The 27,232-nt window shown below is 38.3% G+C and overlaps 5 protein-coding genes across 6 annotated transcripts; 3 read left to right on the plus strand and 2 right to left on the minus strand.

Annotated features, from left to right (window-relative positions):
* Window positions 1-222: 222 nt before the first annotated feature.
* Window positions 223-4,739, minus strand: LOC119984281. Its single transcript, XM_038828146.1, has 8 exons — window positions 4,620-4,739; window positions 3,995-4,116; window positions 3,746-3,803; window positions 2,435-2,517; window positions 1,949-2,161; window positions 1,701-1,873; window positions 593-705; window positions 223-483 (listed from the first exon to the last, which is right to left on the minus strand). Exons 1-8 carry the CDS (start codon window positions 4,737-4,739, stop codon window positions 349-351), a joined length of 1,017 nt encoding a protein of 338 aa, XP_038684074.1. The 3' UTR covers window positions 223-348.
* Window positions 4,740-6,371: 1,632 nt separating this feature from the next.
* LOC119984397 (U3 small nucleolar RNA-associated protein 14 homolog A) lies at window positions 6,372-12,599 on the plus strand. The gene is made up of 12 exons (XM_038828317.1): window positions 6,372-6,787; window positions 7,525-7,681; window positions 8,159-8,637; window positions 8,996-9,217; window positions 9,336-9,671; window positions 9,939-10,295; window positions 10,375-10,449; window positions 10,568-10,651; window positions 10,776-10,859; window positions 10,946-11,317; window positions 11,815-11,946; window positions 12,111-12,599. The coding sequence occupies exons 1-12, from the start codon at window positions 6,458-6,460 to the stop codon at window positions 12,258-12,260; spliced, it is 2,778 nt and encodes a 925-aa protein (XP_038684245.1). The 5' UTR covers window positions 6,372-6,457; the 3' UTR covers window positions 12,261-12,599.
* Window positions 12,600-14,574: 1,975 nt separating this feature from the next.
* On the minus strand, window positions 14,575-16,858 carry LOC119984484 (putative S-adenosyl-L-methionine-dependent methyltransferase MAV_4873). Its single transcript, XM_038828467.1, has 7 exons — window positions 16,380-16,858; window positions 15,848-15,999; window positions 15,657-15,777; window positions 15,447-15,571; window positions 15,221-15,349; window positions 14,964-15,128; window positions 14,575-14,864 (listed from the first exon to the last, which is right to left on the minus strand). Exons 1-7 carry the CDS (start codon window positions 16,561-16,563, stop codon window positions 14,793-14,795), a joined length of 948 nt encoding a protein of 315 aa, XP_038684395.1. The 5' UTR covers window positions 16,564-16,858; the 3' UTR covers window positions 14,575-14,792.
* Window positions 16,859-17,840: 982 nt separating this feature from the next.
* Window positions 17,841-21,803, plus strand: LOC119983630 (outer envelope pore protein 16-4, chloroplastic-like). 2 transcript variants are annotated; one of them, XR_005464670.1, is made up of 7 exons: window positions 17,841-17,975; window positions 18,079-18,130; window positions 18,212-18,243; window positions 18,363-18,396; window positions 19,174-19,241; window positions 20,881-21,072; window positions 21,499-21,803. XR_005464670.1 is itself a non-coding variant. In XM_038827318.1 (6 exons), exons 1-6 carry the CDS (start codon window positions 17,880-17,882, stop codon window positions 21,013-21,015), a joined length of 417 nt encoding a protein of 138 aa, XP_038683246.1. In that variant the 5' UTR covers window positions 17,841-17,879; the 3' UTR covers window positions 21,016-21,356. The 2 variants fall into 2 exon arrangements, 1 of the variants encoding a protein (XP_038683246.1); XM_038827318.1 differs by lacking the exon at window positions 21,499-21,803 and having other exon boundaries at window positions 20,881-21,356.
* Window positions 21,804-22,514: 711 nt separating this feature from the next.
* On the plus strand, window positions 22,515-27,109 carry LOC119983358 (caffeoylshikimate esterase-like). Its single transcript, XM_038827034.1, has 8 exons — window positions 22,515-22,770; window positions 22,846-22,936; window positions 23,039-23,071; window positions 24,993-25,139; window positions 25,241-25,371; window positions 25,466-25,603; window positions 26,309-26,407; window positions 26,485-27,109. Exons 1-8 carry the CDS (start codon window positions 22,750-22,752, stop codon window positions 26,875-26,877), a joined length of 1,053 nt encoding a protein of 350 aa, XP_038682962.1. The 5' UTR covers window positions 22,515-22,749; the 3' UTR covers window positions 26,878-27,109.
* The last annotated feature ends 123 nt before the right edge of the window (window positions 27,110-27,232 follow it).

Here is a 27,232-nt window from a genome sequence, read left to right on the forward strand (position 1 = left end):
GTTATTTTCCTCTTCATATGGGTTCTGGCCCGATCTAAACTGTAGCCAATGTAGAGCGGGTTGGGTGGCGACCCAGAATTTAAAGCTTCCCCAGCTGTCTTCCTGTTAGACATCTTGTGACAATCGTTTTTAGAGGTTGGCCGTTAACCGGCGAGTCTGAGTTACTAGCTTATGAGCAGCAAATGGAAAACCACAATGAACAGAATCTACAACAATGGAACATAACATAACTAAATAATGTACATAACATAACTAAATAATGAACATGGGTAAAATGACAAGTTTTAATTCATTATAATTTGATTACAAATGATTGATCATGTAAACAATCGTGAAACAGACGTTATTCTACACCCTTTCCAGTTCATTGTTGTGTTTATCCAATTGATCTTTCAACTCCTTTCTCCACCCTTGGATTAGTCTCTCTTGCTTCTTAATTAGGTCATTCTTCACCTTCAATTCTTCTTCCATCATTGCAATGTCCTATATATATGAACAACACATGCAACCAGATTAGCATACTTCATCAAGGTCAAAAATACTTCTTACAAGCAGTAGAAAAAGTTTGACATGCTCCATAATTATAAACTACCTTTCTCAGAGTTTCAGCCTTGGTCGGCTGATCCTCCCGTTGCAGACCAACAAAATACAGTTGAAGCTTTTTGGCAGCCTCCATAAAGTCTCTGGCATGTCTCTCAACATCAACTACAATGACAAATAAGAAAACTACTCAGTATGCGCTAAGACAAATAAGACGTTCTTCATGGCAAATAGACTGCCAGACTGGTAAAAGGCAACTGGATTGCATATTATTCCACACACAATTGATCATACCCAAATCATCATCAAGCATTGTTGCATCACTGTAGCCATCGAAACAACGAATGATCTCAATTTGGTGCAAAATGTTACCAAGTTATATCATTGAGAGTTTCACAGAATGGTAGATAGCCGTCATTTTAAAATTTAAAGAACAGGACATACATAACAATGATCTGTATATGAAGGCCACATTTATAAACATCACCGATAGCACCTTCTTCCTTTTCGAGAGATTTCCACAGGTTGTTTACTGCTCGGGGTTTTGCCCGGGTTTATTCTCTAACTTATATTATATGATAACAAAACCATGGGAAATTTTTTCCCATTCCTTCTCCCTCCCTATACTAGTTTCTTTATTATATTTATAAGTGAGAAGGTTGGAGTGTTGGAGCAAAGGAAATCCAGAGCATCTACAACAACCTCCAACCAATTTGATTCGCTCTCTTTTCACACACTGATTGTTAGTAGCATTGTGGAAATACCAAGCAATAGCAATTTCTCCCTCCATAGTTTCACAGATAAACTAGCAAGATTACGAGTTTACATAAATGAGATCTCTTCCAATACTTTCTTCTTCATGGCTAAATCGAAAATTTTCTTCCAAACAAGCTTTCTTATGTAATGACTTCAAGTCCAAGAGCCCAAGAAAATACCAACAGTGATTATATAAGATGAGAACTCTGAATTTCGGAATTGGAAACACAGTCTTCATGTTCTAATTTTCCAGAAAAGAATTATTCCTCCTACTCTAAATTTTTCACGAACAGAATCATTGCTATTCTATGTACCAGCTTAATCAACTTTAAAGCACTAACAAGCAGATGTACAAGTAGCAAAGGAACTAACAAGACTCGAGCGAGTCTGAGATAGATACTAACTCTGATGAGAAGGATGTGGCGAGCGATCTATTGCTTGGAGCTCTCTAGCAGGTAAGCAAGGAAGCAAGGCAGCCTCCAATGCCATAACGTACGCTATCATGTCTTCCTTCGGAGCCTGCGATGATTGCAACTCTCCGTCCACCACTTGCTGCGGCTGCTCCGCCATCGTTGTCCTTCATAGTTACAGTCATAAAAATTACAAATTCAATCTCAGCATAACAGAGAAGGAACACAGCGTTTTCACGTACCTGGAAGAAATACAAATCGACGCAATTCGGCAAAAGCCCCCTTCGTTGAGAAACCAGAAGACCGTCCGAGGGTGAGAGTCTGGGAAAGAACTGAGAAGGCCCCCAAGCGGCTGGGGCAAGCGGCTGGGCTGGGCTGGTATGGGCCTTTCCCATTCTTTGTCAGATAAATAGTCATCAATATCCAGCCCATTCGTGGCCCATTTAAGCCCACTCCTGGTTTATTCCATGGATATTAATACTGTAATTAAAGGAATATAAGAAAATTATGGAATAATTAGAATTATATCAAACAAAAACGTGGTATTGGTTCATATAAATACATTCAATCAACTGTGCGTATCTTCTTCCTTTTGAGGTAATGTTTGCTCTGAGCGTAAAATCCGCACGATTTTATTTCCTCTCTTGATTGAGAGTGATTGAATTTTTACTTATAAACTCTATCTAAGGCTTACACCTAACCTATTTGAATTTTTACTTAACATTCACCCCTTATTTATGGGTTCGGATACTCGTGACAACACCGTATAAATTAACTCAAACAACTCGAAAAGGTATTGTCCATTCAAGACCTAAAAGCTATACGATTTTGTCCTTTAAAGGGAACTTTATTAGTTGAGAATGATTGACTTTTTACTTATATATATATACATCACATCGACGACTTAAACCTAACCGATGTGGGATACAATGTCTCAAGATAGATGATGCATGTAAAACCTTGATATGAAGTCGATATGGTTTGTGTATATTGCAGCACAAAAGGAGTTAGTGCCACAGCGCCAGATATTTCAGAAGGCAAGTCCCTTAAAGATGGTGTTGTTATTGTTCCTCTGGGAAACCCCAAAGAGCAAGAAAGCCCTGAGGTGCAGGCTGCAGCTTATTAAGAACTATTTTGACCATGAAAATGAATTTTGACTTCTGGGTCTGCCTTTACTTTCTAGATATTTACTGTCAGGTAAATTTAGGCACATCAAAGATTTTCCTGTGAGTCTTAATTGCAGGGGGCCTTGCTATACAATAAGTGCATTGTCCAGTGTCCACAATGTGAAGCAGATCAGAATGAATGATATTATAACACTACCATCATTATTGGGGTTCCATGCTCAGCTCTGTAGATATGGTTTCTCAATCTCGTATATAAATCTATAATGTCATATGATTTTGCTGCTAGATTGTTTATTCATTATAATCTTAAAATCCTGTAAATCTGTGAAGTTCTTTTGTTCTCCTTAACAATGAATAGAAGCATGAGATATTAAAATATGTGCTAGTAATATCCAACACTCCATACAACCCATTATATTATCCGGTTTGAGTTGTCCGGTTTTCGTGGATACATCGGACCCTCAATGGGTTGTCTAATTCCCGTGGATACATTGGACCCATGCGACTTTGTTTCTCCCTAACTAACAAGTGAATCAATCCCCAACTCACTTAACTAGGGAAAAGACTTAGTTGTTGTTAAGGGGTGTGCCTAGCCCTTATTAAGGGGGAATGTCCTCACATTATTTAATGATGCGAGACTTCTTACAATATGTGAAAATGCTAAAGATACGGGTGTTTTTTGTCTCAACTATCTCAAATATTGTGACGGACATATATGATCCATGTAAAATCATGAGGTCCCACATGATCATATACTACTAGATATGATCATATGAAATCATATGCATCCATATCAGTATTGGGGATAGTTGAGATAAAAAGGGGTTGGGATTCGTAAGACTGCTAGATATGTGACAAGGTCTAAAAGCGAAGGTAAAAATAAATTTGACAGTGTCAGTTAATGAAGCTGACCCAATTGAAGTACTGGGTTGCCTGCGTCATATTTTTGTATTGTTGCTGCTCCTTTTGCCTGAGGCAGATCAGTCAAACATATGCATCAAGTGTGGTGGAATTTTAGCTTGTTGGAAGCATGATGATGAGAGTAAGTTTCAAATAAGATAATGAGTGTATGACGAAATAAAGCATTTACTACACACTACACACCACCTCAAGTGCTGAGTGCACACGCTAGCATTAGCAAGCATTAGATTTCTTTATGACCTCATGCCAGAATCTATGTCCTTCCTCCGCAAGACAAGTTTTGGTGATTTAAGGGTGTGCATGACACCACTTCCATCCCTCCCCCTCCACGACCTTACCCCACTCTTTAATGTCCCTTTTCTCTTAAGATTAATTTACCACATGCATTTAGTAGGAGTGCAAATGATCGGGTTTTTTTTTTCCTGGATTTTTTAATAAGAATTTAACCGATCGATTAGTCGATTATCGATGGTTATTTTGATTATTCAGTCAGTTAACCATTCGATTCTCATTAAATATTCTTAGAACCCTAACATTTGCTATCAAGTTTGACGTTGATACACAATATAGCTATAAAACTTGGATATCACTACATTTGGAGGTGTAAGAGCAATCACAATTGTGGTTTTTTGCTGGGGTATGGGTAATGCATGAGGATTTGTATTTTGTTGATGTGACTCTATTGGAGGATGCGTTTTGTTGATGTGGCTGGGACAACAAAATGTATTTGTACAATGGTGTAGATGTGAGTGTGTTTGATGTGAGGCCCGACAAACAATCCAACGTGGGGGCCAACCAAAGTGTTTGCCCCAACAAAAACACATTGTTGTAGCATCTTTTTTTGTTTCATGGCCTATCAAAATACATTTTTTCTCATCCATGCCCCCTTAAATTCACATTGTTGCAATTGCTCTGAGAGTAGGTCAGCCCGGCCTAGCCCGACATGGCCAACAGACAACCCACCGCTTTCATCCCGTCCATCCATCTCTGTTCACTGGCCGGGTCATTCCGGCCAACGCCCCTACTCGTTTGACACCTCTAACTACAGGGCATCTACTTTACAAATTAAACTGAGTCTCCATCTATTAAATCACCATAAATTTTTGGGGGAAAAAAGTGAAGGTGGTGACCTACGCCATATAGGGCATCATATCTACCTTGGGAGCCTACCCCAAACTCACGAACACACACCCACACTGTACTCAACAACTTGGGTCTCAACACGCAAAGCCTACGTGCACTCTTTACATTATTCTCCTCCTTTACTAGCAAGGTCTTCCCACAAACTGGCCCCGCGAACATATACTCAGTGGGACCCAATAGCACGTACGAGATTCTTGATCCAACGGCTAAGAAAGTTTTAGCTTTGTTCAGTAGGTTTCCTAATTGGGAGGTTTGTGGGTTGATGGAATCCTGGAAAAGGGAACATAAAGCATTGGTGGATTTTGTGAAAATAAGGAAGACAATTTAAGACCCTGTTTGGTTTGGGTCTTCCTTAGAGATCTCTACTTTGAAATTTTTATTTCTTTTACGTACTATCCCATGATTGCATGGCAAGGCTCTTCCAACACACTTTGCCCAAATCCATTAATTCAATTGCTCTCTCTCTCTCCTCCCTCCCTCTCTCTCTCTCTCTCTCTATTTATCTCTCTTGTTTTGGCAGTATAAATACATACATGAGGTTGTAAATATAACTCAACACTATGAAATGTGGCACTATTGTGGGTGAGGAGCTCCTGCTGGAGAAGCAGGGCACGTGCATATCCATTCTTGGGGTTCACAAAATGCCAATGAAAATACTTGTGCACGTGCTCCCCTTCTCCAACATGTGTTCCTCACCTTTGTCTCTAGATTTCCTCCACCTCCGATGTCTTCATTGGACGGCACTATACTATGAGAGTGAGGTGAGTTTTGACTTGAAGACATGAAACTTTGGGAAAAGCTTTGCCAAAATTAGGCTTACAAGTGGTTGGGAAGTTTATTTATGACTCATAAAACCATGGCTTGTGAGCTCGGTTCCAACCATTTGTTTATAAACCACTCAAACTATTCTTTCCGTTTTTTTCGTGTAGGATTTTTGTGTGGGTTCCAAAAGTACTTTTAGCAAAAACTCCTAATATGTATGGCATAATTGATAATTAGAAGTTTATTTTCATATCTTTTAACTTATTCTATTACTATTAGTCTAATACAGTCTTTTGAGTAATGCTACAGACCTCAATAATTGTTCCCAATGACCCAATTATAATCTTTAATTCATATGACACGTGGGATCATTGGTTATGAACACATATGTACAACCCTTTATATTTCCGACACTTACACAAATGAATATAGGTTAAAATGGAGGTTGAAATTGAGGGGAATATATTGGGATTTGTGAATAAATAATGGGTTCAATGCTTGGGCCGAGTTATTTGTTAGTCATATCTCGTAGTTCGTACAAGACTGGGCTATTGGAAACGGCCTGGCCTAATTTATATGAGGCCCATCTTGGAAGCGGCCTGGCCCAGTCATAATTACTTGAAGTTGAAGGTTAAACCGACTCCACCCAATTCAAGTGCTCCATCTGGCAATGGACCATATCCAGTTCGGGTCAAGTCAGGGTTTTGTATTTGTTAACAGCCGCCATGAGACCCATCAAGCTATTTCGCCGCGCTCGAAACTGAACCGGAACCCTCACTCTCTCATCTTCAGATAGCCATGGGAGAGAACAAGCGGAAAGCAGGAAGAGAGTTGGCTAAACGAAAGATGGGGAAGAGCAACAAAAGACAAAAGCAGCACTCCGATTTCAAAACCCTAGACAAGAGAAAGAAGAAGAGGCTTGGTGGTCCTCGCTTGCCTACTGGATTGCGAAGAGAGCTTGATCGTGTAAACCATACCAACAGCGACGGAGAAGATGACGAGATTGTTTCAGACGAGGAAAAAGATGTGTACGAGTACGAGGAGGGTGTGCCTGAGGAGGAGTCCAGGAAGAACCGACGGTTTGACCCCGTCGAGAACTACGAGTACGAGCTGCCGGAGAAATTTGAGGTTTGTATATTTCTTGCTATTTGCATAAAAACTAATTTTGGCATGGTGATATTGGGAGTGTTCTTCGTTTTGTGGCTTCTTGTAATTGTGAAATTTTTGGTTGTTCTTTAGATCAGAATTCTTTGGCTGTAATTTCTGTTATGCTTTACAACTCTAGATCTTTAATTTTGAGAAACGGAATTCTTTAACTGAACAGTGGGAGTGGCATTGGCACTGGTATATATATGACTGTTTATTGGCTTGCATTTACTTATTGAATTTATATTAAGTAAATTGCAGTGGGAGTGGCATTGGCACTGGTATATATATGACTGTTTATTGGCTTGCATTTACTTATTGAATTTATATTAAGTAAATTGCACAATTTACTGATTATAATTTTAGTGTGTGCTTCTCATCGTATTTGATCACTTGTAGCAAGGTAATGGCTGAACCAATACTGATATTTGAAGTTGAGCTGGGTCATAAAGTTTTTGTTTGAATTCTAAATTTGAACTCTCTTCCAATTTCCTGTTTTCAGCTTGAATTGGACACTGGTTGGTCATCTTTAATATTTTCAAGAAACTGTAATGATTGAAGATCTTGAATAATAGTATGGATGCCTGCTAAGTAGTTGGATTTTGAAATATTGGGTTAACCAAATTTGGTATTGTCAAATGTCAATGTGTGGTAAAGTGGATCTGCATAGTCTTTGTGCCCATTTTAAAAAATTTCTTTAATATGTCCCCCCCTTCTAGGATGAGGATGTGCCGTCAGATGACGATGAAAACGACTTTGGAGGGGGCAAAAATGAGAGTAGCATGGTTGAAAGTGATGATGCTGAAGAAGAAGATGATGAAAGGCATGTAAGGATGCTGCAAGGAATTACTGGAATGCCTAATGAGGTTTTTCTGGGTAACAATTCACTGCATCCTTATCTTAAATGCATAATTTTGATCTGTATATCAGGCACATTTGATGACTTATGGCTTGTCATTGCTGCAACATCATTGGTTTAGCTTTCCTGCTATCTGGTTAACTATTTTAACATGTATTTTTTGCTATTATTTCATTCAAGTGAATCAATGTATGCTTCATGTTATTTCTTATACCACACAAATATAAACAGTCTGTGACTGGCGATTTTTTTCAGTGCTGACCTTTCTCCAATTTCAATTATTTGCAGACACCATTCAAGTAATATGTACTTCAATTAATATTCTTTGTTGTGTTATTGTTATCGCTTTAATTAAACAATGGCTCAACATGTTACTGGAAAATAAAATACTTTTGTATTGTAAAGAATTGTGTCCTTGGTAGTATTGATTTAATTATTTATTTTTGGGTTGAATGAATTAGCAACATGACTATTTAGAAACCTCATTTTTTCAGGCAAAAAGAAGAAGAGAAATATTATTGTATCAGAGGCATATCCAGAGTCTGAATACAATCCTAGTGGTGATATTCTGGATGGTCGTGGACACATTTCTGTTGAAGATCTTCTGGATCCTCTTCATGGAAAGTCTGGCTACAGCCAACTTAGGAAGAGAGTGCATCAAATGGCGAGAAAGCCTATGACTATTCATGCTCCGCTTCCTAAGGTGGTTCAAGAAAAGTTGGAGAGGAAGGCAGTTTATGAACAAACCAAGAAAGATATCACTAAGTGGGAGCCCCTAGTCAAGAGGAATAGGGAAGCACCTACTATTATTTTTGAGAAAGATGTAAACTTAGGGTTTTCAACTGTGGGGGCTATAGCTTCTGAATTTGAGCCCAGGACTGATTTTGAGAAGAAAATTGCTGGCTTAGTTTATGATGAAAAGGTTATTGAAGCTCACAATGAAGATGGTTCCAGGCTTCTTGAACTGAATAAGGTATAAGGTTTATAGACCTTTCTTGTGCATAATAATCTGTGTTGACGTTTTAGCATCTCTATCCTATTTGTATGTATCTTCTCTATGGAAGAGGTGTACTTTGTACTGCCCGAAGGTAATGCACTTCTTGCTTTCAGCTCTCTATGTCTTTATAATTTTTCTAACTAAGGATGGATCATATAAATGGAACTTACTGGTTGAAATTTAGTAGTGTTTTTTTTTTTGCATGTACATTTTGTGCATGCACACTATTGGCTGCTTTGGGCTTTGTCTACCCAGATTTAACTCTAAAATACAAGTCATTTATAGCTGTGAGTTCTTTCTGAATTCTGATGATTCTCGTTTGTCTGCATGGCAGGTAACAGTGGAAGATTATAGAAGCCAACGAAATCATATTGCGAAATTGCGCAGCCTGCTTTTCCATCATGAAATGAAGAAAAAACGTATCAAAAAGATAAAGTCCAAAACATATCATCGTTTAGCAAAGAAGGATAGACTGAAAGCCACATCTGCAGAAATGGAGATGGATCCTGAAGCAGCGAAAGAACAGGCGATGAAGCAGGAGTTCAAACGGGCAGAGGTTCCAAATATTTATATTAAATCATTTTAAAATGTCTTTGTCTAGAGTGTATTCTTATTTATGGTACTGTATGCAATTGATCAAGTGGTTGACTGTTTTCTGCTTCTTCTTTTCTTAGGAACGCATGACTCTAAAACACAAAAACAAATCAAAGTGGGCGAAGCGCATTTTGAAACGTGGTATTCCTACGCAAGATGATGGCACTCGAGCAGCTATTTCTGAACAGCTCCATCAGCACACTCTTTTGACTAGGAAAATGAAGTCCATGAAGGATGGCAGCAGCAGCAGCGACGGCAGCAGTGATGACAGTAGTGATGAGGAGGATGTTGATGAAAATTTAGATAGTTCAAACCAGGATACCAAATTGCTGGAACGAGCAAAAGAGAAGACGCTCAAAGTTTTGGAAGAAGATGATGATGAGCCCAACTCTGGAGTGCTTTCTTTGCCTTTCATGGTATTTTTGCTATCTAATTTATTTGTTCTAGTAAGAATATCACAGGTTTTTTGGCAGTATTTTACTTTTGATAGAGCAATTTTCCATTCCAAATGTCGGGGTCGGATGGGAAAACCAAAGAAACTTGGACAGCTTGAAAATTTGTTTGATGAGGAATAGGAATATGAGCTTTGTCATGCATTGGCTTACCATTGTCTTCTTTTTTCTCGTCAGAGTATCCTTTCAATCTTATACTCAAGTTTCTGTGATTGATTTATTTTGGATTAGGTTCGTGGTATGAAAAAAAGAAAGGAAGCGGCTGTCGAAGAAGCTAAGCTTGCTCTTAAAGAGTATGAAACATCATTGAACCAATTGGATGATCTGGACAGTTCAAAAGATTCAAAAATAGGCGCTGCTGCCGGTGGTCGAAGAGTGTTTGGTGCTGCTAAGCATGTTCCTGAATTGAGTAGTAAGATTGAAGTCGATAATGATTACAGTGATAGTGATCGTGATGACGATTTGGGGGGAGAAAATGTTGAAGTTGGGAATGCCAGTATAAATGAATTGCCAAAGGAAGGTGTTTCAAATCTTTATTCTCTTTTACATGACAGGGATTTGGAGATGCATCAGGATTCTGCGGTTAAGGTAATAAGATTACTAGCTCCTGACCTATGTATATGTTTGCTCCTTTAAACATGGGAATAAAGGATTTTGTTGTTTACAGTTTGATAATATTGTTGAACCTGGTCCCAAAGTGCCCGGTGAAGTAGCTATTTTTGCATCCGGCAAATGGAAAAAGGTAATGTTTGTCTTCTTGTACACATGCACAGAGGGATACACTGACATAAAACATGAAAAAACTTCCCACGTGGAGGAATTGGTTGTTAGTGCGTAATCGGAGTTTGATTGATGAACAGATAAAAAGTGGAAGTGAAGTAGATACCAATGTTAAAAGGTCCTCCAAGGTTGTAGAGCCAGTCTCACGAAGTGAGAATTTGGAGGTATGATTTCTTTGCATCTGCTAAATTATTTTTTGATCTGCTGATTTTGCACACAAAAAAAGAAACACTTCCTATGTGGAAGAATTAGCTTTTACTGCCTAATTGAGGTGTATTTGACAAGCAGATGAAAACCACAAATGTAGTAGACGCCAATGTTAAACAGTTCCCCAAGGTTGTAGAGCCTGTCTCGCAAATTGAGAATTTGAAGGTATGACATTTGCATCTGCTAAATTATTTTTGATTGGCTGATTTCTTACTTCCTTGTCCTGTTTTCTATTGATGGAAACTGTGAAGGAAGTAGTTGATGACAGTGATACGGACAGTGAGGGACAGATGGTTGATGGAATTTTGTCTTCTGGCATGAAAGCGACATATGAGATTCCTTCTCAAGCTGATCTTATTCGCCATGCTTTTGCGGGTGATGATGTGGAGGAAGAGTTTGTAAAGGATAAAGATGATATTCTGAATGAGGAAAATCCTGAACCTGAGAAGCCCGTTTTACTCCCTGGTTGGGGCCAATGGACTAATATACAGAAAAAGAAAGGTTTGCCTTCTTGGATGCTCAAGGAGCATGAAAATGCAAAGAAGAAAAGGGAAGAAGTTCTCAAGAAGAGGAAGGATGCTCATCTCAAACACGTTATTATTTCTGAGAAGTTGGACAAGAAGGTTAGTGGCCTTTTTTGTAGATGTTTACATAGTGACTAGCAATAACAAAGATATTCTGTCTTAATTGAACTCAAATTACTTGAATTCTACAAGTAAAAAAGGGTCGTCAAGAAAAATCGTTCAATGTTTTTCAAACTGTAAAATTTAAGATATGTTTCATCAACCGTTGAGTTTACAGAAGTATAGAAGGAAACCAAACTGTAAATAGTTTAGCAGCCATAAACATATAAATTTAGTGTCTCTGCTTGGGAAAGTAAACATGGAATAAGTTCGAAGACCAATATTGCTTTCTTGTGGAAGAATGTATTGGCACCCGTAGGCCTTAGTTTAGGAAAACCTTTCAGGGTGTGATGTCATGAATGCGTGAGGTTGCATTTCCCTTGAAGTCAGACATTTGGGTCATAAATTTTGGGACTCCTTTTCCTCCAGTACCAAAGCTTTTTCAGCTCTCTACGGGAGGTTTATTTATTTACTTTTATCATATGTGGATGTTGCAGGCAGAGAAACTGCATACAAAGGCATTGCCCTATCCTTTCACATCCAAGGAGGTTTTTGAACAAAGCATTCGCATGCCCATTGGACCTGAATTCAACCCTGCGACAGCAGTGGGAGCTCTTACTCGCCCTGAAGTGAGTGTTTTCCTGTATAATTTTCTTCTACTTCATGGATTTTCCCCTTTTGGTAACGCAAATCTATAACTACTGCCCAACAACCGTGATGAAGATGGGAAAAGGGGCAAACAAATAACTTTTTATGAATGCTAATTTTCTGTGTGCATTTCCCATTTCTGCAGGTGGTGAAGAGACCTGGTGTTATTATAAAACCAATCAAGTTTGAGGAAGTGGATTCGTTTGAAAAGACTGAGGACCGCAAACGAAATGCACCGAAACGAAAGACGAACAAAAATAAGCACAGGTTAAAGCCTGTTGTGGCAAAGTCATAAGAACATGAGGAAAATGGAGGGCTTTCTTCTGCAAGTCTTGTTTTCCGCGACATCTTCTCTACTATATTATACATGTGAATGGAAAAGTTTTGTTGAATACTAGATGAGTTCTGGATAGTTGAGGAAGTGATGATCCAAGGGCTCCAACATTACTGTTTTCTGGGGACCCTTCGCAGTCAGGGAAATTTTGTTTGTTATATTTGTTTCTTTGGAATTTGCGTCTCCTCAACTAGTCATATGGCACTAAAAAAGGTGGAGAATTTACTGTATATGATTCTATTGCTATCATTTTTGGAAAATAAAAGCACTCGGCGATAGCTGAGTTGGTTCTCTCCCCGGATTAAGGGTTGACAGTGCTCAAGGTTGGGTGTTCGAACTAACCACTTGGGATATTTTCTTGTGGAATCCTGGTTCTGTGGGTTTGTCCCTACTCGTTTGGGCTTCCGCCTAGTTTTATTTGTCGTCATCGTGGTGCAGACTGTTTTGGTGACTCAAGGATTATGCCCACGTAGTTGCCCAAAGGGTATATTGGGTTTGGGTGGTTGCTCGGTTATCAAAAAAATTCATTGGAAAATAAAAATATAAGTTCGAAAGTTGAAACCTCAAATGAGAATTAACATGCATTTCAAAATACTATTACATTTGAATTTAATAAGACTTGTCCCATGCATACATGAACTCAAATGTCTTGGTCCCATCATTGTATAGGTAGATTCCATCTTCACTTGCTTTCCAGACACAATTTGCAGAGCCACAACACCCTCGCAAATGCTTTTGTTCAGACCAAAAGACATCATTCTCGTGATGTCCATTCTTCCACCAAAATGTGCAATAATAGAGGGTAGTTGCCAAGAAATTGATACGAAACCCCCATCCATACACTTGGCCAGGAACAAGCTCTTGATCTCCAAGATCATCATCCTTGGATTGGCAATGGATTTGAAGAAGATTTCCCTGGAAACCATTCACAATGTCCACATGCATCTTTTCAAAGGGGAAAGCATTGCTTGCAATAATTGTGAATACATAGTAAAATTGGAATACCTTCAATGCCTTGTACCTCATTTATGATAAATCAAATTGGGTTATAGCTTATAATACATAGGATTTCTTCATACAAAATTGCTTATATATACACACATAATGGTGCCAATTAGTGTAGGTGAAACATAGGTAATGGCCTACCAATCATACTCTTTATCTTGTTCTTGTTTTTGAAGGCCTTGTAAATAGTAAATTATCTCTTTGCAAATTATTTTAAGTGGGGAACAGGGGAGGGAGACAACACATTGAAAGTTGACACCAAAAGAATGATGAACGATTTGGGTGATACTCTAAAGTGAATTTTTCTGGGGCTAAATCATATGGATTTGGAAGATTCTGAGTTCGATTATCATTGGGAGCAATATTGTTATAACCATGTGATGAGTTTGGTCCAACTTACTCTTTCGTCAGATGAGAGACTTCTGTGCACGCGATCCTTATAGGTCGAGTTTAGGTTTTTATCGAATGTCCAAACTCCAAAGGATAAACATCTACGATATTGTTCTCGATTATCAAAAAAACAAAAGAAGGAATGACTGTAGAGAAAAAAGGCAGTATGAATATTCAAGATGAATATCAGATCAGGCTTGACTGAACCAGGCTTATGTTTGATTTTTTCTTTCAAGCCCAGCCTCATCGTTAATCTTCCTAAAGCCCATTTCATTAGTTGTTCTCTTCGGGGCAAACCTGGGTCTTCTATGCATTTCTCGGGGCTCAGCCTGATCCAAAAATTGTTAAGGACCAGCCCAATATCACTATTAGGACCAAGCCCGCCTTGTTCTTTGGGGAATGAAGCCCAAAAAAAAGTCCAAGTTCGGACCATTTCGTTGGGTTGTTCTCTTTCTGCACATACGAGTACTACACTATGCTCACAAAACTGCCAAGTTGGCGAATTTAACTCAGTATTGTCTTTTTCATAGTCGACTAGGAGCGCGGCAAACAGAGTTCAAATTTGTGGTTTTAGGAAATATTGCACGAGCTATTGCTGAGATCGACGAGAGAGAGCACCAGAGTTCCCTCGGCATTTGCTAATCTGCCGATGCTCCAATCTCTGACGAATGAATGTTTAAGCTTGCTCCACTATTTTCAAATGGTTCATGCTAAATCTCGATCCAACTAACCTATCGATGGGTTTGCGCAAGTCTAGCCCAACCCACCTCTCGTTTAAGCTTACTTGACTGTCCAAAGGAAACGTCTGATGAGTCGTTCTCATTTACCAAAAAATTAATATGCCCGTGTGCAGTTTTTGAAGAAGCATTAGAATTTGTAGTAGGCATTCATTGAAAAGTATATTATGAATGTAAGATGAAAAAAATGCATAGGTGAGTTGTTCTTTCCATGTGGGAAAATATGGCAGGGCCTTCTCCACATGATTTATTACATATACATTTACATATAAGCAAAGTGCAAAAATAAGTCGAGAGGCAGTACTAAAGAAGTAGGCAGCTTCCAAGGACCAAGATAAATATCCCATCTTTGTATTTACAGTTAAAGCTCCTCAAAACCTTCTTCATCCCCTTCTTCCTCTACCCTCTGCAATTCTCTCCTCCAAGTCTCCATCTGTGGACAACCATCAATATTATTAGCATAAATCTATGTATTTACACTTCTTCTCACAGTGCTAACCGGTGGGTGCAGAAACAGAAAGATTTGGCACACCTGATCATCTGAATATCGCAACTGCTCGGCAACAAATAATATATCCTTACACTCTCCTGGTGCCAATTCATTGCCTAGATTCCTTGCAACTTCATTGTAGTTGATCATATCTACCCGGAAACCATCACTCATAAAAAGTTTGTCAATCCATTGCTTTGTAGTGGACTGTGCAAGAGACATACAAAACAGATGGTGCTTTACATGAAGATGAACAGCCGGAGTAAAAAATAAATCGGTTTGAAATTAATCAAACTAACCTTGATCATAAGTTCAGTTTCCGCCAACCACGCTGGCAGTTCTCCCAAGAAAGAGCATCCATGCATGGCCAAACTACTAACAATACATAAAATCTCCTCAAAACTTGCCAGAGTCATAACAGGTAGTCCCTGCAAAAACATAGGGAATTAGCCTCCTCTGTGAAGGTATTTCTTTGCTCGAGAAAGTTTAATTCATTGCCATTATAAAGTTGAAAATTATACTCACTTGGATGGCCCATATACTTGGCCGGTTACCATTAAATCCTTTGGCATGCAGACTGTGTAGTAAATCAGGGGATTCCAGTGGAATGTGAAAAAATAAGCAATTTCTTGGAATCTTGGCCCCAACACCTAATATTTTGGAAGACCATGAGGTCAATGCATATTGCATAATCATAACATCACAAAATCCTTAAAATTAGTCCAAAACTACAACCTTGAAGCTTTTCCGCTGAAAGTTTAAATACTCTTTCTGGAGATATATCAAATATTATGGTTGAAGGTGGCCAGTTGAGCCTATATGGCCGAGTATCCATGCCATCGGTGAACAGAACAACCTGCACGATATAAAGCATTTATAGAGGCAGGAATTATTCAATTTAGCTCATATTGAGATCAACGAAGTACCTGCTTGAGTCCATCTATATGATTCACTGCACGGAGCAACTTATCATCTATGAACTTCGTCGATATGCAATAATGGTGAGAGTACTTCTTCAAATCCATTTGAATGTCAGGAGGAACCAAGCAACCTGCATATGGATCCACTAAAAGAGGCACTGCATTGTAAAAATTAATCAAATAACTGCATTAAGTACCACGACATGCCCATCATTAGGGAACCAAATTTACCGCCATGAAAGAGTTCGAAGTTCAAAGTTCAAGCGAATGTAGTTTATACCAAAAAGTCCATAGAATCATTCTAAAGAAGATAAAAGTAGCAGCAACCAAGGAAGACATGATTCTAACACAAAAAAAATAGATCATCAAGGGATTAACTGTCAAATGAATAATTTTTTACATCGAGACGGCTCAATTTCACTGAGTTGCTTGAAGTCTATGATAATTACTAAACCCATCTCTTCACGTCAACTAACTGTTCGACGAATTGCCAAAATGAAAACAGAAATGAAAAGAGAAGGGAAAAACATGAGCTTGCCTGGTCGATGTGTCTCCTGAAAGCGAAGAGCGGCACAGTTAATGGCGGCTCGGAGGAAGGTGTCGTCTTCCGTATTGAATTGCGCTCTCAAGCGTACATTCATCTTCGCCTTCGGAGCGCAGATTAGTGAGTGGCGCGGGAAAGCCAAAGCAGGCGCACGCACAAATCCCAACAAAGAATCCATAAAAACCAATCAATGTAAAAATCGCAGCTCGATCTTCACAGATTCAACTTTTGGACGGCCACAAGAGCTCTTTCACATCGTTGTTTCTTCCCCTCGCAATGCCCGAAGAGAGCAATTCGCACAAGCCGCCATTAATTAACTTCAATTTCTAAGCCATCAAGAGTCTAAAGACCTAGCTCGCTCACTGTACCTTGAGTTTTGCACCCCAGACCTGGTTGGCCGATTCAAAATTATTTCCCTATTTAGCTGCTGCGGTTTTTTGGCGTCCGTGTATTCGCGCGGAAATCTGTTATCAGAATCACCCAAGTCTTATCGCAATCCTTGTAAATGGGCATGCTCAGCACGTTTTTGGGCTCGGCCCATTTTAGTTGTTCCGGGCCTTTCACTTCTCCGGAAATTTTTTTTTTGAAAAATTGTTTTCAGGCACGAATCTAAAGTGAAAATAGTTAGTAATGTAACATTCTCCCATCTTATTTATCTTTTATCAAAAATAATAATAAAAATTCCAAATGATGGTTGGCCGCCGTGAGATCTATTGATATGTTATCTGTTTCGACATGCTGATATGTTATCTATTTTATTATATCTATTTGAAGACTGAAGCACACGAATAAATTCATTTAAACAAGATAATATCAGTAGACCCAAAAACGATACCATATCAAAACATTAGCTGGTCCAAAACAGGAATAATAGGAGCAAATCCAAAACAGATATCGTATCAGCATATCCAAAACAAATATAATATCAACAAATCCAGTTGCACGCATGTTATCAGAAACATAAGGAAAAGCAAAAAAAAAAAGAAGAAGAAGAAGAAATGTGATGTGCCTTGGTTCGGGAAATTGATTGGTGGTTTTGATGGTCATCAGTATTGGTCAGATCAAACTATTTTCTAAATGGTGCTATGCGATTTTGTCAAATTTTTTTTTCTAGCGACTTAAATGATTATCGACGTTTGGTGATGATCGGGAACAATAGCCGAATGACAAACTTCCCCTACGATGACGTCACATGTGTCGCAACTCACAAGCGAAGGAAGAATAAGGTTTTTGACAATGCAATGGTATTTTGGTAAGTTTATAACTTTTATCCGCATTTTAAAAAAAATATTTAATTGTCTTTATTCGAAGAAACATTTCACATTTTGTCATTTTGTGTAAATCTCTCAAAATAATGGTGTCAAACTGCCAATGGCCCGTGAATCACTGTAGTTTTCACTTTTCAGGGGCTTTTGGATTTGACCGGGCCCAATAACAACTTGTTTAAACGACACCGTTTATTTGTCACCAGCTAAAGCACCTCTGTAGAATTTGATGATGGGAGATGGGAGATGGGAGATGGGAGAGGATCTTAGCGACGTCACTCCCTGTACTTCCCTCGCCGTTGATTCCGTCATCCGCTTGGGAACGGTAACGAGAAATGAACTGGTTTCTCCTCCAAAGTTCCGACATACGTATTTCGGTATATTTGTGAAAATCAATCATTGTTAATGGCGTTGATGTTCTCTTTCAGGCAGGAGCACTATGGGGCGTATGTAGAGCTCCATACGAGGCTCGCAAAAGAGGTAATTTGACTTTCAGTATCCAATCCAGATTTGTTGATATGCATATTTGTTTGTAATTTTACGGGCTACTTTTGTACACAGACCTGACCGGCATTGCTCGTGCTTCATATGTGGTATAGTTCTTCCACTTTTTCTTGGAATCTATTTGTGCTCTATGATACTGGCTGCGTGGTTGTATAAGTTTTGCTCAGTTTGATATGATTGAGATGCAGTTTTTTGGTTCTATGTGCAGGGGAAGTCAATCGGCAAATATGGCTTTCAATGCGGTAAGCTCACTGCCTCACCCAGTCACACATAACTACTTGCGTACTTTTCCACGTTTTCGTGCTGTTATTGTAACACAAATAGAAACTGTCAAATATTTTAATAATTGTTGGGTGAAGAGGATGAGTTTGGCTTGCCTTTTGAAGTCCTTATTCATATGCTCTAGAGTCTAGTGTGCATTGATTTTTCAACAATTTGATGCACATGCTGTATCCAGTCTCTGCATATGAAAAAACATGTTGTATTTTTTTCAAGTTGCTCTAAAGTTTTGTGGAGACCATGGCTTTAGATTAGAGTGAATGGTGAAAGATAATTAAGGTGAATCTCTCTTATGGATTATAGTCAAGCAAGCCCAAAGCGTTCAGGATTAAGGCTTTGAAATTTGAAAATGTTGATGGATTCAACTCTTCCTCTGTGAATTCGTCCTGTTTGGCCTTACTGGTTGTGTAATGACAGTATGAAGTATAGATACAAATTGCATTATGAATTTTGTGCTCGAGCTATAATATGGGGAAATAATTATCATCTGTTTTAAGATAATTATATTTTTGTAAATGCATTGACAACTCATCAAGGTAATGTCTATTATTATTCATGTGGCACAATGCAAATCATTTTCCTCCTTCATCCATATTTAAATTTATTACTTTTCTGTGAGATAATCTTTCTGATTCTGTGTCTAAAGGATGCTGCTTGTTCTGGTGGCTGCAATTTTTTCCCGAGCTTCCAACTAATCTCCACCCCACTTTTCTTCATATTTGTTGTCTTTTACTCTACAGGATTGATTGCTGGAATCCTAAATACTACTCAATGTGGACTTAAAAGATATCGAAGGAAAAACGATTGGGTTAGTTTGTGAAGTCTGTATGAGATATCTGCTCTTAGAAATCATTTATTTATGTGACACGAAGTTTGAGCTCGTTAATACGTCTCTCTAGAGATACCATAGTTCAAGTTCCTTATGTTGGTTCTTCCAGCATAGCATAAGGTTGCAAGTATCTGCCATTATTTTACGGAGTAGCTCTTTATAAGATAGGTATTAGAAACTAGGAAAAAGTCCTAAGAACTAAGTGATATAATTCTTTTTAATAGGATATAAGATTGATTTTAATTCTCATTTTGTAACATGTTGGCCTTACAGGCGAACATGTGGTCCAGTGGTAGAGTTGCAGGGGTGCAACCTAGAGGTCACAGGTTCAATTCATGGAAACAATCTCTCCACATATTATGTGAGGGTAAATTCTGTATACATCCAATTTTTCTCCGACCCCGCCCACTGTGGGAGCCTTGTGCACGAGAGTTGTTTACCTTTTGTAATATGTTTGACTTCCTATGAGGATGCTATGTTTGATCTGGAAGGAATGTTTTTCCTTTCTCTTACCTATTTTTGATAGGCCTTACCCTTGTGCAAGGCATTTCTGTTTCCTCTAGCCATCTCTCTTTGTAAGAAGATATCAAATTGTATCTATTATGACACTGACAGATGGAGGTTGTGTATTTATTTTACTGGAGATTTTCCACTTACATCATCTGTGTCTTGTTAAATAAATAAATGTGTATGCTTAAGCATTTGACTACAGTCTTTGGGCTTCAAATTGCAATAATTTACTTGTGTGATATGTATTTATGGTGGTTTTTCCTCTGAAATGGATTTGCTAGCGCTTGGATGTACCTATCATTCTATCAGTATCGTCATTCCATATTTTTTCTTACAAAACTGTGAAAATCGAGTTTGAGTATCAGTTTGCATGGAGGTAGCTTACATTAAGCCTAGATTTCCTTTTGAGCTTAATGAGTTGTTTTCTAGAAATATCTTACTTGGATTTTTTGGTTATCTGCACTTGGAATCTTAAAAAGGCTAAACAACTCTCTTGTGCAACAGTGCAAGGCTCCTGTAGTGAAGGCAGGGTCAAGGAAGTGTTGTTGATGTCAGGTGTATTTTTTTTGTTTGTGTGTCTAAATATTGAATTATGTTAGAGCATTTACGTTATGATTTTGACTGAAGCTTTCTGAATAACCAAACTTCTCTGATAGATCAAGGGTTTTTGAGTTTCCATAGATTCTCCTCTGCTTGTATGATTCCGTATCCACAAGTTTTACGCTAATCTTTTTCATGGACATTTAATCCTCTAATTATTATATTTTTTTCTGGTTTATTCTCTTCTTTTTTCCTGGGGACGGGGACTGGAACCTGCAACTAGCAGGTCGATGGTAACCACGAGACCACAGTGGAGGTGGTTCATATTATCAAGTATTCATGGATAGAATATTTCCGTTCTTAAATTGTTTCATAATGTTTCAACATGGATTGTGATACTGTTTACTCTTTGCTCAAAGGTAAAGGGGAGAAAATTGTGCAGTTAATTAGATTTTACAGTCATCTTAAAAGATAGTTTCTCTCTGTTTTTTGCATTCCCAGAATCATGAGATATGACACAGCTTGATGATGCAGTGATGCTAATCACTAATGTCTTTTCCTCTCACAGGTGAATGCTATGATTGCTGGTGCAGTGGCAGGCGCAGCTGTTGCTGCTGGGTCACGAAGTCGGACAAAGATGATAGAGATGGCTGGTCTGGTTTCCGCCTTTAGTGTCGCTGCTCACTACTTTAAGTCATCTTGAAGAATCTTCTGCTGAAAACCTGAGGTGGAAGAGCAAGGAGGTCCATGGGATACTGAGGTACGAGCTTGTAGAAGAGGTTCCCTGTTAAAGAAACTTTCTTGCACTGCTTTTTTACGAAAACCATTAATGTTTTTCTCCTGACTGATTTTCTTTTTCCCGTCATTTGATGAAAATTGTTTGGCAAAATTAGCAGCTGAAGTAGCTGGTATAGCTTTAGCTACGAAACCCGTATTTGTTTTGGTAATTGTTGATGCAAATGTGCAATGTATATGATGGAGAACATAATCGTCTAATTTTTTTTTCCCTCTCTCTACTCTCTATGAACCAGTGTTATTATGGTATTTATTTTTAGTATTATTTCAATATTAATATTTTTTTAATTAAACTTGCAATTCATCGATGATCCACTGGTTAGACCAGTGAATCAATGACCTAGTCTCTTGTCCAGGTCGATTTCAATGACCCAGTCTCTCTCTTATCCAGGTCGATGTCCGGTTATACAATTGCTATGAACCAGCACACTCAAAAAGAATTACATGAATAGATAAGTGTGGAGCCAGTAGATGATAATGCATTATCTACGTTATGTTTTGACAACCGTATGCACAGTTTTCCAACCTTCTTGGGCGGCTGGGCTCGAATGACAAAAGACAGGCTGAAAAGGCGAAGCAATCTTATATACCCAAGTGGGTGCCAGTGTCATAACAATTTAAAGGCCTAATGGGAGGAAAACTCTTGGAACGAGAAATTATTCGATGATTTTGGTACAACATGGTCCTGTTTGAGAATGTCTGTCAACTGTTGTGAGGTGTTTTGTGGTGCTATGAGGTGAGTTGGAATGCAAAAAACTGTTTGGTGCATCACTTTTAAAACAGTGATGCTGTACTGTGAGGTGCGTTTGACGTATTTAAATTACGGTTATATTAGATGACTAATAATATTAATATAAAATCATTTAACGTTTACATTGTACATTAATCTAAAATAAAATAATTGACTTAATTTGATTACGTAGGACAATTCAACATATATTGTAAACGTTTGGGAGTGCTGTGAGGTGTTGTGAGGTAAAAAGCTGTGGTGCTATGAGATGAGTTTGAACTTAAAAGCTGTTTGACGTATCACGGTGCACCTAAACACAATTGAAACACACTGTTAAATCTTACCATGACATATGCTGAGGATGGTGTCAATTCATGAACACGAGACCTGCATGAGTAATTGATAATGAATATAGGTAATTTACGATTAAATTTAAAAAACATACCAAATGGCACCGTTCCATTTGTAGTTGTGTCCCAAAAAGCAGTATTGGTGCAGGGGTGAGCAATTCGCAAGCCAAAAGTGGCCAAGAGTCTGTTCTGACAAAGAGTGAGTGGGGCCAGCCTGACAGCATGAGCATCCACACCGCACCAGTCAGAGTCATTCATGGCACACGTCATTTATCCATTTTGAAACTTCCTGATAAACAAAGACCTCAAGCAATTGCACTGGTACAAGTAACCCATATCTCTCCCTCTCTAACTTGTGTCCTTATCTTCTGTAACGTTCTCTCTGGTGGACCTGGCTCTCCCCACATGAAATACAAACTTCTCTGATTTCTTTGACCCTTCGCCTTCAATCATCAACCCTTGAAATTGTTCTTATTCCTCTATTTAAGCTCTTACATCACTGTGAAACATTTGAGGCCATGACCAAGTGCTTGATTGTGTATGCTTAATACAGAGGAAGAAGATGACTGTAACATATCAAGAAGTAAGTGTTCTATTATAATCATTACTGTTTGTTATATATACAATGATCTTGAACTATTCAACTGCTTGTATACAGAGTTACATAAGGAACTCTAGAGGAGTGCAGCAATTCTCTTGTAGATGGTTGCCTTTCTCTTCTCCAAAAGCTCTTGTTTTCCTCTGCCATGGTGAGTACTGAGTACTCTCACTGAATTCTCATATTCTTCTGTGACCCACCTTGACGGGATTGGATGGGAACAGTTTTTCAACTTCCATTAATGATGTTGCAGGGTATGGCACAGAGTGCGGTGGATTCATGAGAGGTAATAAATACTCTTTTTGTTATCTTCCCTTCCTATCCCTTCATATTCTTTATTGCTTGCTTTGTTTGTTCTGCACTTGGAGTTCTATAACTCACAAATTCTTGGGAATATAACAAAAGATTAATTCAGGGTTACCTAAGGCCCACTGCAACAGAAGTTATTACAGTTTCATTGTAGTTTTAATCACAGACATTCATCATGTTTCTCAGCATGGAGTTCACACAATTTTGTGGATAGATAGTTTTAATCACAGACATCCCGTTTTTTACTAGCATGGGATCCACACAAAATTTTGAATTTGTGTATGTAATTAAAATTTTAGAAGTGCAGTTAGGAAAGAAAGAAAGAAACAAACAAACATCTAATTTCCACACACTAGTGCATTGCTCGCTTACCTAAAATACTTGTTAGTTTACCTAAAACAGTATCTTGTTCAATCGCTCTCTAGCAATACAAACTACACAAGTTGATGCACAGATTTGAGCATATGACGCATAAGAAAATAAAACTTGACCGTTCCTTCAAAGTCTGTCTTTGTATACTTGGCAAGGTTGGAACCTGTTTCCTTGGGCCTGTCTCTAATATATATTTACATGGCTTATTTTGTCAAAGGATTTTGCTAGAAATAGGGGTGCCTCAACCACTTCTTTTATTGCTTGTCATAATTATTTTCTATGAAGAAACTGCTACTTTTATTGCTAGTTGTGGACTTGTGGTGGGACAAAAATGATTGTTGAAGATAAATAAAATTGACCATTTTTGTACAGCATGGATACCCATCATCTTCCATTGAGTCGAACTCTGCCGTTTCTTTCTTATCATCATCACACCACCTTCTGCATAATGTTTTGTTTTATGATCAATCTTATCCTTATGACTCTTTCTGATCAATCTTATCCTTATGACTTTCTGCGCTGGTGGGTTTTGGCCTGGTCCGCTCACAGTTTTTTTTATTATATATATATATATATGTATGTATTCTCTTCTTTTATTTATATTTTTCTCTTGTTTCTTTAGATTGTGAAACCTTTTGAAGAGTCTGTTATTAACAATCCACATCAGAGTCTAATTTAATAATGCTGATGTATTTTGCCAGGAAGAAAATAACAATAATTTTGGTCTAACAGAGACCAAGGTTGACCGGAGTATTTAGTTACTGTAATATTAAATACTATTATACGGTCGTGTGTCACTGTCATCAACTACGTGTTGAACTGTAGTGTATACGTGGGCCCAGCTAGGTGTTTTTCAAGTTTGTGGCTTTGTGGTTGTTTGGGGTCAATTAGGTTTGGTAATTGGGCTGGTTAGGTGAGCTACCACGCTTGTTGGGCTCAATAATTCATGAAGATTGAAGCCCACGATTACACCAAAAGCAAAGTGAATGAATTAGAATTGGACCCATTATGGATAGACCACCAAGAAGGTGAGAGGTACCACATAGTATAGTCCACCTTATGGGTCTCTTATAACCGTGCTCACAAGTGCGGGGAATATTAGAACATGAAAATATCCCACATCGTTTGGAGGATACCAAGTGATCTGGTTTATAAGATGAACCTAATATCTGAGACGCGTTTTGAACGACAAAGCCATGTGAGTTTTAGGCTCAAAGTGTGAACAATAGCTCAAGCAAGTTGGACACAAACCTCTCTCACCTCATTCTTCTCATATCTCTCAATTTCTTCAAATTATCTGTAGATGCATATGTTTTCTTTTCTGCTACAATGTGATTATGTGAATGCATACATTTGCCTCAACATATTTCCGGATGTTTAAGAATAACTAATTGAAAACTCATCTAATACAGAAATAATGAATAAACATGAAATGTAAATTACTGGATTGATAATTATTATCTTCACTGTATTGATCGATGAATCTACTCTTTTTCTTTTTCATGTATGCATATATATACATATAGAAATTGGAATTAGACTAGCAGGAGCAGGATATGCTGTATTTGGAATCGACTATGAAGGACACGGACGCTCCTTCGGTGCTCGTTGTTACATCAAGAAGTTTGAATATATAGTGAAAGATTGCCATGACTATTTCAAATCTGTTTGTGGTATGCATTCAGCATTCCTTCACCGTCAACCTTTCATCTGTTTACATTAATTCTTTTGCTTCGCTCGAGCGGTTAACTATACGGTTCTATTGCTTTCTCAGCGGAGGAAGAGTTCCGGGGCAAGGGCAGGTTCTTGTATGGGGAATCCATGGGAGGTGCAGTGGCTCTACTTGTGCACAAAAAGAACCCAACCTTCTACAATGGTGCTATTCTTGTTGCTCCAATGTGCAAGGTATCATAAAAAGATTGTATTAAAAGTATGGATTACTTGTTTTCGCGGCCGACTTGCCTGTCTTTGCCTTAATTTTGTTATGGAACTCTGTTAGATATCAGAGAAGGTGAAGCCACACCCTGTAGTGATCAACATATTGACCAGTTTTGAGGAGATCATACCGAAATGGAAGATTGTTCCTACCAAAGACGTAATTGATTCTGCATTCAAAGACCCCGTTAAGAGGGAAATGGTGAGAACCTGAATTTTAAAGTGACATAGGACTACTCTCTTTTTATTACAAGAAAGTAGTACCGAAAAGTCATGAATTCAGAATTGCATAGAATTTGGCAGGATAATTCGTTTCAACATGTTCGTCAAGACTAGTGTTTTTGTAACTAGTCACACACTATTTTGGCCAAATTCCGTTGTTTAGACTTTCGAGTTAACATTTTAATATTTTTGGACATTTTTTTTCATAATTTCTACTATTTCATTTGTTTCAATTTTCAAATTTATTTAGGGTTGTCTAAAAGATCATTCTACATTTTATAAAAATGCTTGATTCTCTCTCTAGTGGATTCTAGTTTCATGTTTTTTTAAGCTTAAATGTAGGTTTAGCCTTGTTGCGTTTTCGATTGCGTCAAAAAGGTATTTGTTAGAAATCCACACTCCAAAACAACCAACAATAATATAATATTATCCGTTTTAGGTTGTCAGGTTTCCGAGAATACATCGGGCCTGCACAGTTTTCTTCTTCATGAGCCTAGATATTAATGATTGAATCTCAACTCACCAAGTTAGGGAAAAAACCATTAATAATTGGACTCATGAAGAACAAACCCTAAACCCTTGGGTTTATAAACCACACTCGGTTGGGTAATCCAACCGATGTGGGATTCTTAACAGTATTATCATTGTAATGATGGTGTATTTATTGTTTGCAATGTATGTGTAGATAAGGAATAACAAGCTGATATACCAAGACAAACCTCGACTGAAAACTGCTCTAGAAATGCTCCGAACCAGCATGAGCCTTGAGCATACTTTACATGAGGTAATTCTCTTAACTTTCCGTCTCCGGCGAGGTTTGTCGAAACTTCCCTGAGCACCAACTCGAGTTTTTTTTTGCAGGTGACATTCCCATTCTTTGTGCTGCACGGCAAAGCAGATACAGTTACCGACCCGGAAATAAGCAAGGCGTTGTATGAGAGAGCGAGCAGCAAAGACAAGATGATCAAATTGTACACAGGAATGTGGCACGGCTTGACATCAGGCGAGCCTGAAGAGAACATTGCCCTTGTTTTTGCGGACATCATCGCTTGGCTCGACAAGCATACTGGCGAAGGCAGTGCCATTGAGGTTCAACCGGTCGAGGATGACACGGACATGCTTCGTACTAAACCAGCATCACCTACAAAGGTGGATATAATTGAGAGACTCGCTACCTCGGCTTCGCCTGCAAAGAAGGGAACTTATTTTTGTGGATTGAATGGACGTCGCTTGCTCCATCTCTCTGCAATGTAGGCTAATCTTGGTGCTTCTGATCATGGCTATTGTTAAGTTTCACTGTGTCAAAACACTTGAAATGTAGGTTTTGAAAGGGAAATGCACAATAAATATTGCTTCTTACTATTTATCTATAGAAGTTGAATATGTATTTGCATATTTAGGGCTCTAGAGTATTTGTCGTTCTGAAAATACTGAAGAAGATGTAGAAATAAGAAATTAGACATTTCGTGTCTTTTTATTATTATTATTTATATTCATATTAGCAGAACTCAAATGTTGGATTCCTTCATCAAAAGTAAACTCATAAGGGAATTAGTGTTAGAATGATAAATAAATTTAGTCTGGCTCACACTATATGGACTTGGAAGGT

Source organism: Tripterygium wilfordii, chromosome 18 (assembly GCF_013401445.1).
Source record: "Tripterygium wilfordii isolate XIE 37 chromosome 18, ASM1340144v1, whole genome shotgun sequence".
In the NCBI taxonomy this organism is placed as follows: Eukaryota; Viridiplantae; Streptophyta; class Magnoliopsida; order Celastrales; family Celastraceae; genus Tripterygium; species Tripterygium wilfordii.

Excerpts from the sequence above, each read along its gene's own strand:
- LOC119984281 (XM_038828146.1), bottom strand. The coding sequence starts at position 4,739 with ATGGATGGACGGGATGAAAGCGGTGGGTTGTCTGTTGGCCATGTCGGG. Across the intron at positions 2,518-3,745 it reads CAACCCAGTACTTCAATTGG|GTCTTGAATGGACAATACCT; the intron begins GTCAGCTTCATT and ends TATAGCTTTTAG. Across the intron at positions 706-1,700 it reads GCCACATCCTTCTCATCAGA|TTGATGTTGAGAGACATGCC; the intron begins GTTAGTATCTAT and ends TTGTCATTGTAG.
- LOC119984397 (XM_038828317.1), top strand. The coding sequence starts at position 6,458 with ATGGGAGAGAACAAGCGGAAAGCAGGAAGAGAGTTGGCTAAACGAAAG. Across the intron at positions 10,652-10,775 it reads CACGAAGTGAGAATTTGGAG|ATGAAAACCACAAATGTAGT; the intron begins GTATGATTTCTT and ends TTTGACAAGCAG. Across the intron at positions 10,860-10,945 it reads CGCAAATTGAGAATTTGAAG|GAAGTAGTTGATGACAGTGA; the intron begins GTATGACATTTG and ends GAAACTGTGAAG.
- LOC119984484 (XM_038828467.1), bottom strand. The coding sequence starts at position 16,563 with ATGGATTCTTTGTTGGGATTTGTGCGTGCGCCTGCTTTGGCTTTCCCG. Across the intron at positions 15,350-15,446 it reads CAAGTATATGGGCCATCCAA|GGACTACCTGTTATGACTCT; the intron begins GTGAGTATAATT and ends ATGTTTTTGCAG. Across the intron at positions 14,865-14,963 it reads TGCGATATTCAGATGATCAG|ATGGAGACTTGGAGGAGAGA; the intron begins GTGTGCCAAATC and ends GGTTGTCCACAG.
- LOC119983630 (XM_038827318.1), top strand. The coding sequence starts at position 17,880 with ATGATGGGAGATGGGAGATGGGAGATGGGAGAGGATCTTAGCGACGTC. Across the intron at positions 17,976-18,078 it reads CCGTCATCCGCTTGGGAACG|GCAGGAGCACTATGGGGCGT; the intron begins GTAACGAGAAAT and ends GTTCTCTTTCAG. Across the intron at positions 18,244-18,362 it reads TTGCTCGTGCTTCATATGTG|GGGAAGTCAATCGGCAAATA; the intron begins GTATAGTTCTTC and ends TTCTATGTGCAG.
- LOC119983358 (XM_038827034.1), top strand. The coding sequence starts at position 22,750 with ATGACTGTAACATATCAAGAA. Across the intron at positions 22,937-23,038 it reads TCTTGTTTTCCTCTGCCATG|GGTATGGCACAGAGTGCGGT; the intron begins GTGAGTACTGAG and ends ATGATGTTGCAG. Across the intron at positions 23,072-24,992 it reads GTGCGGTGGATTCATGAGAG|AAATTGGAATTAGACTAGCA; the intron begins GTAATAAATACT and ends ATATACATATAG.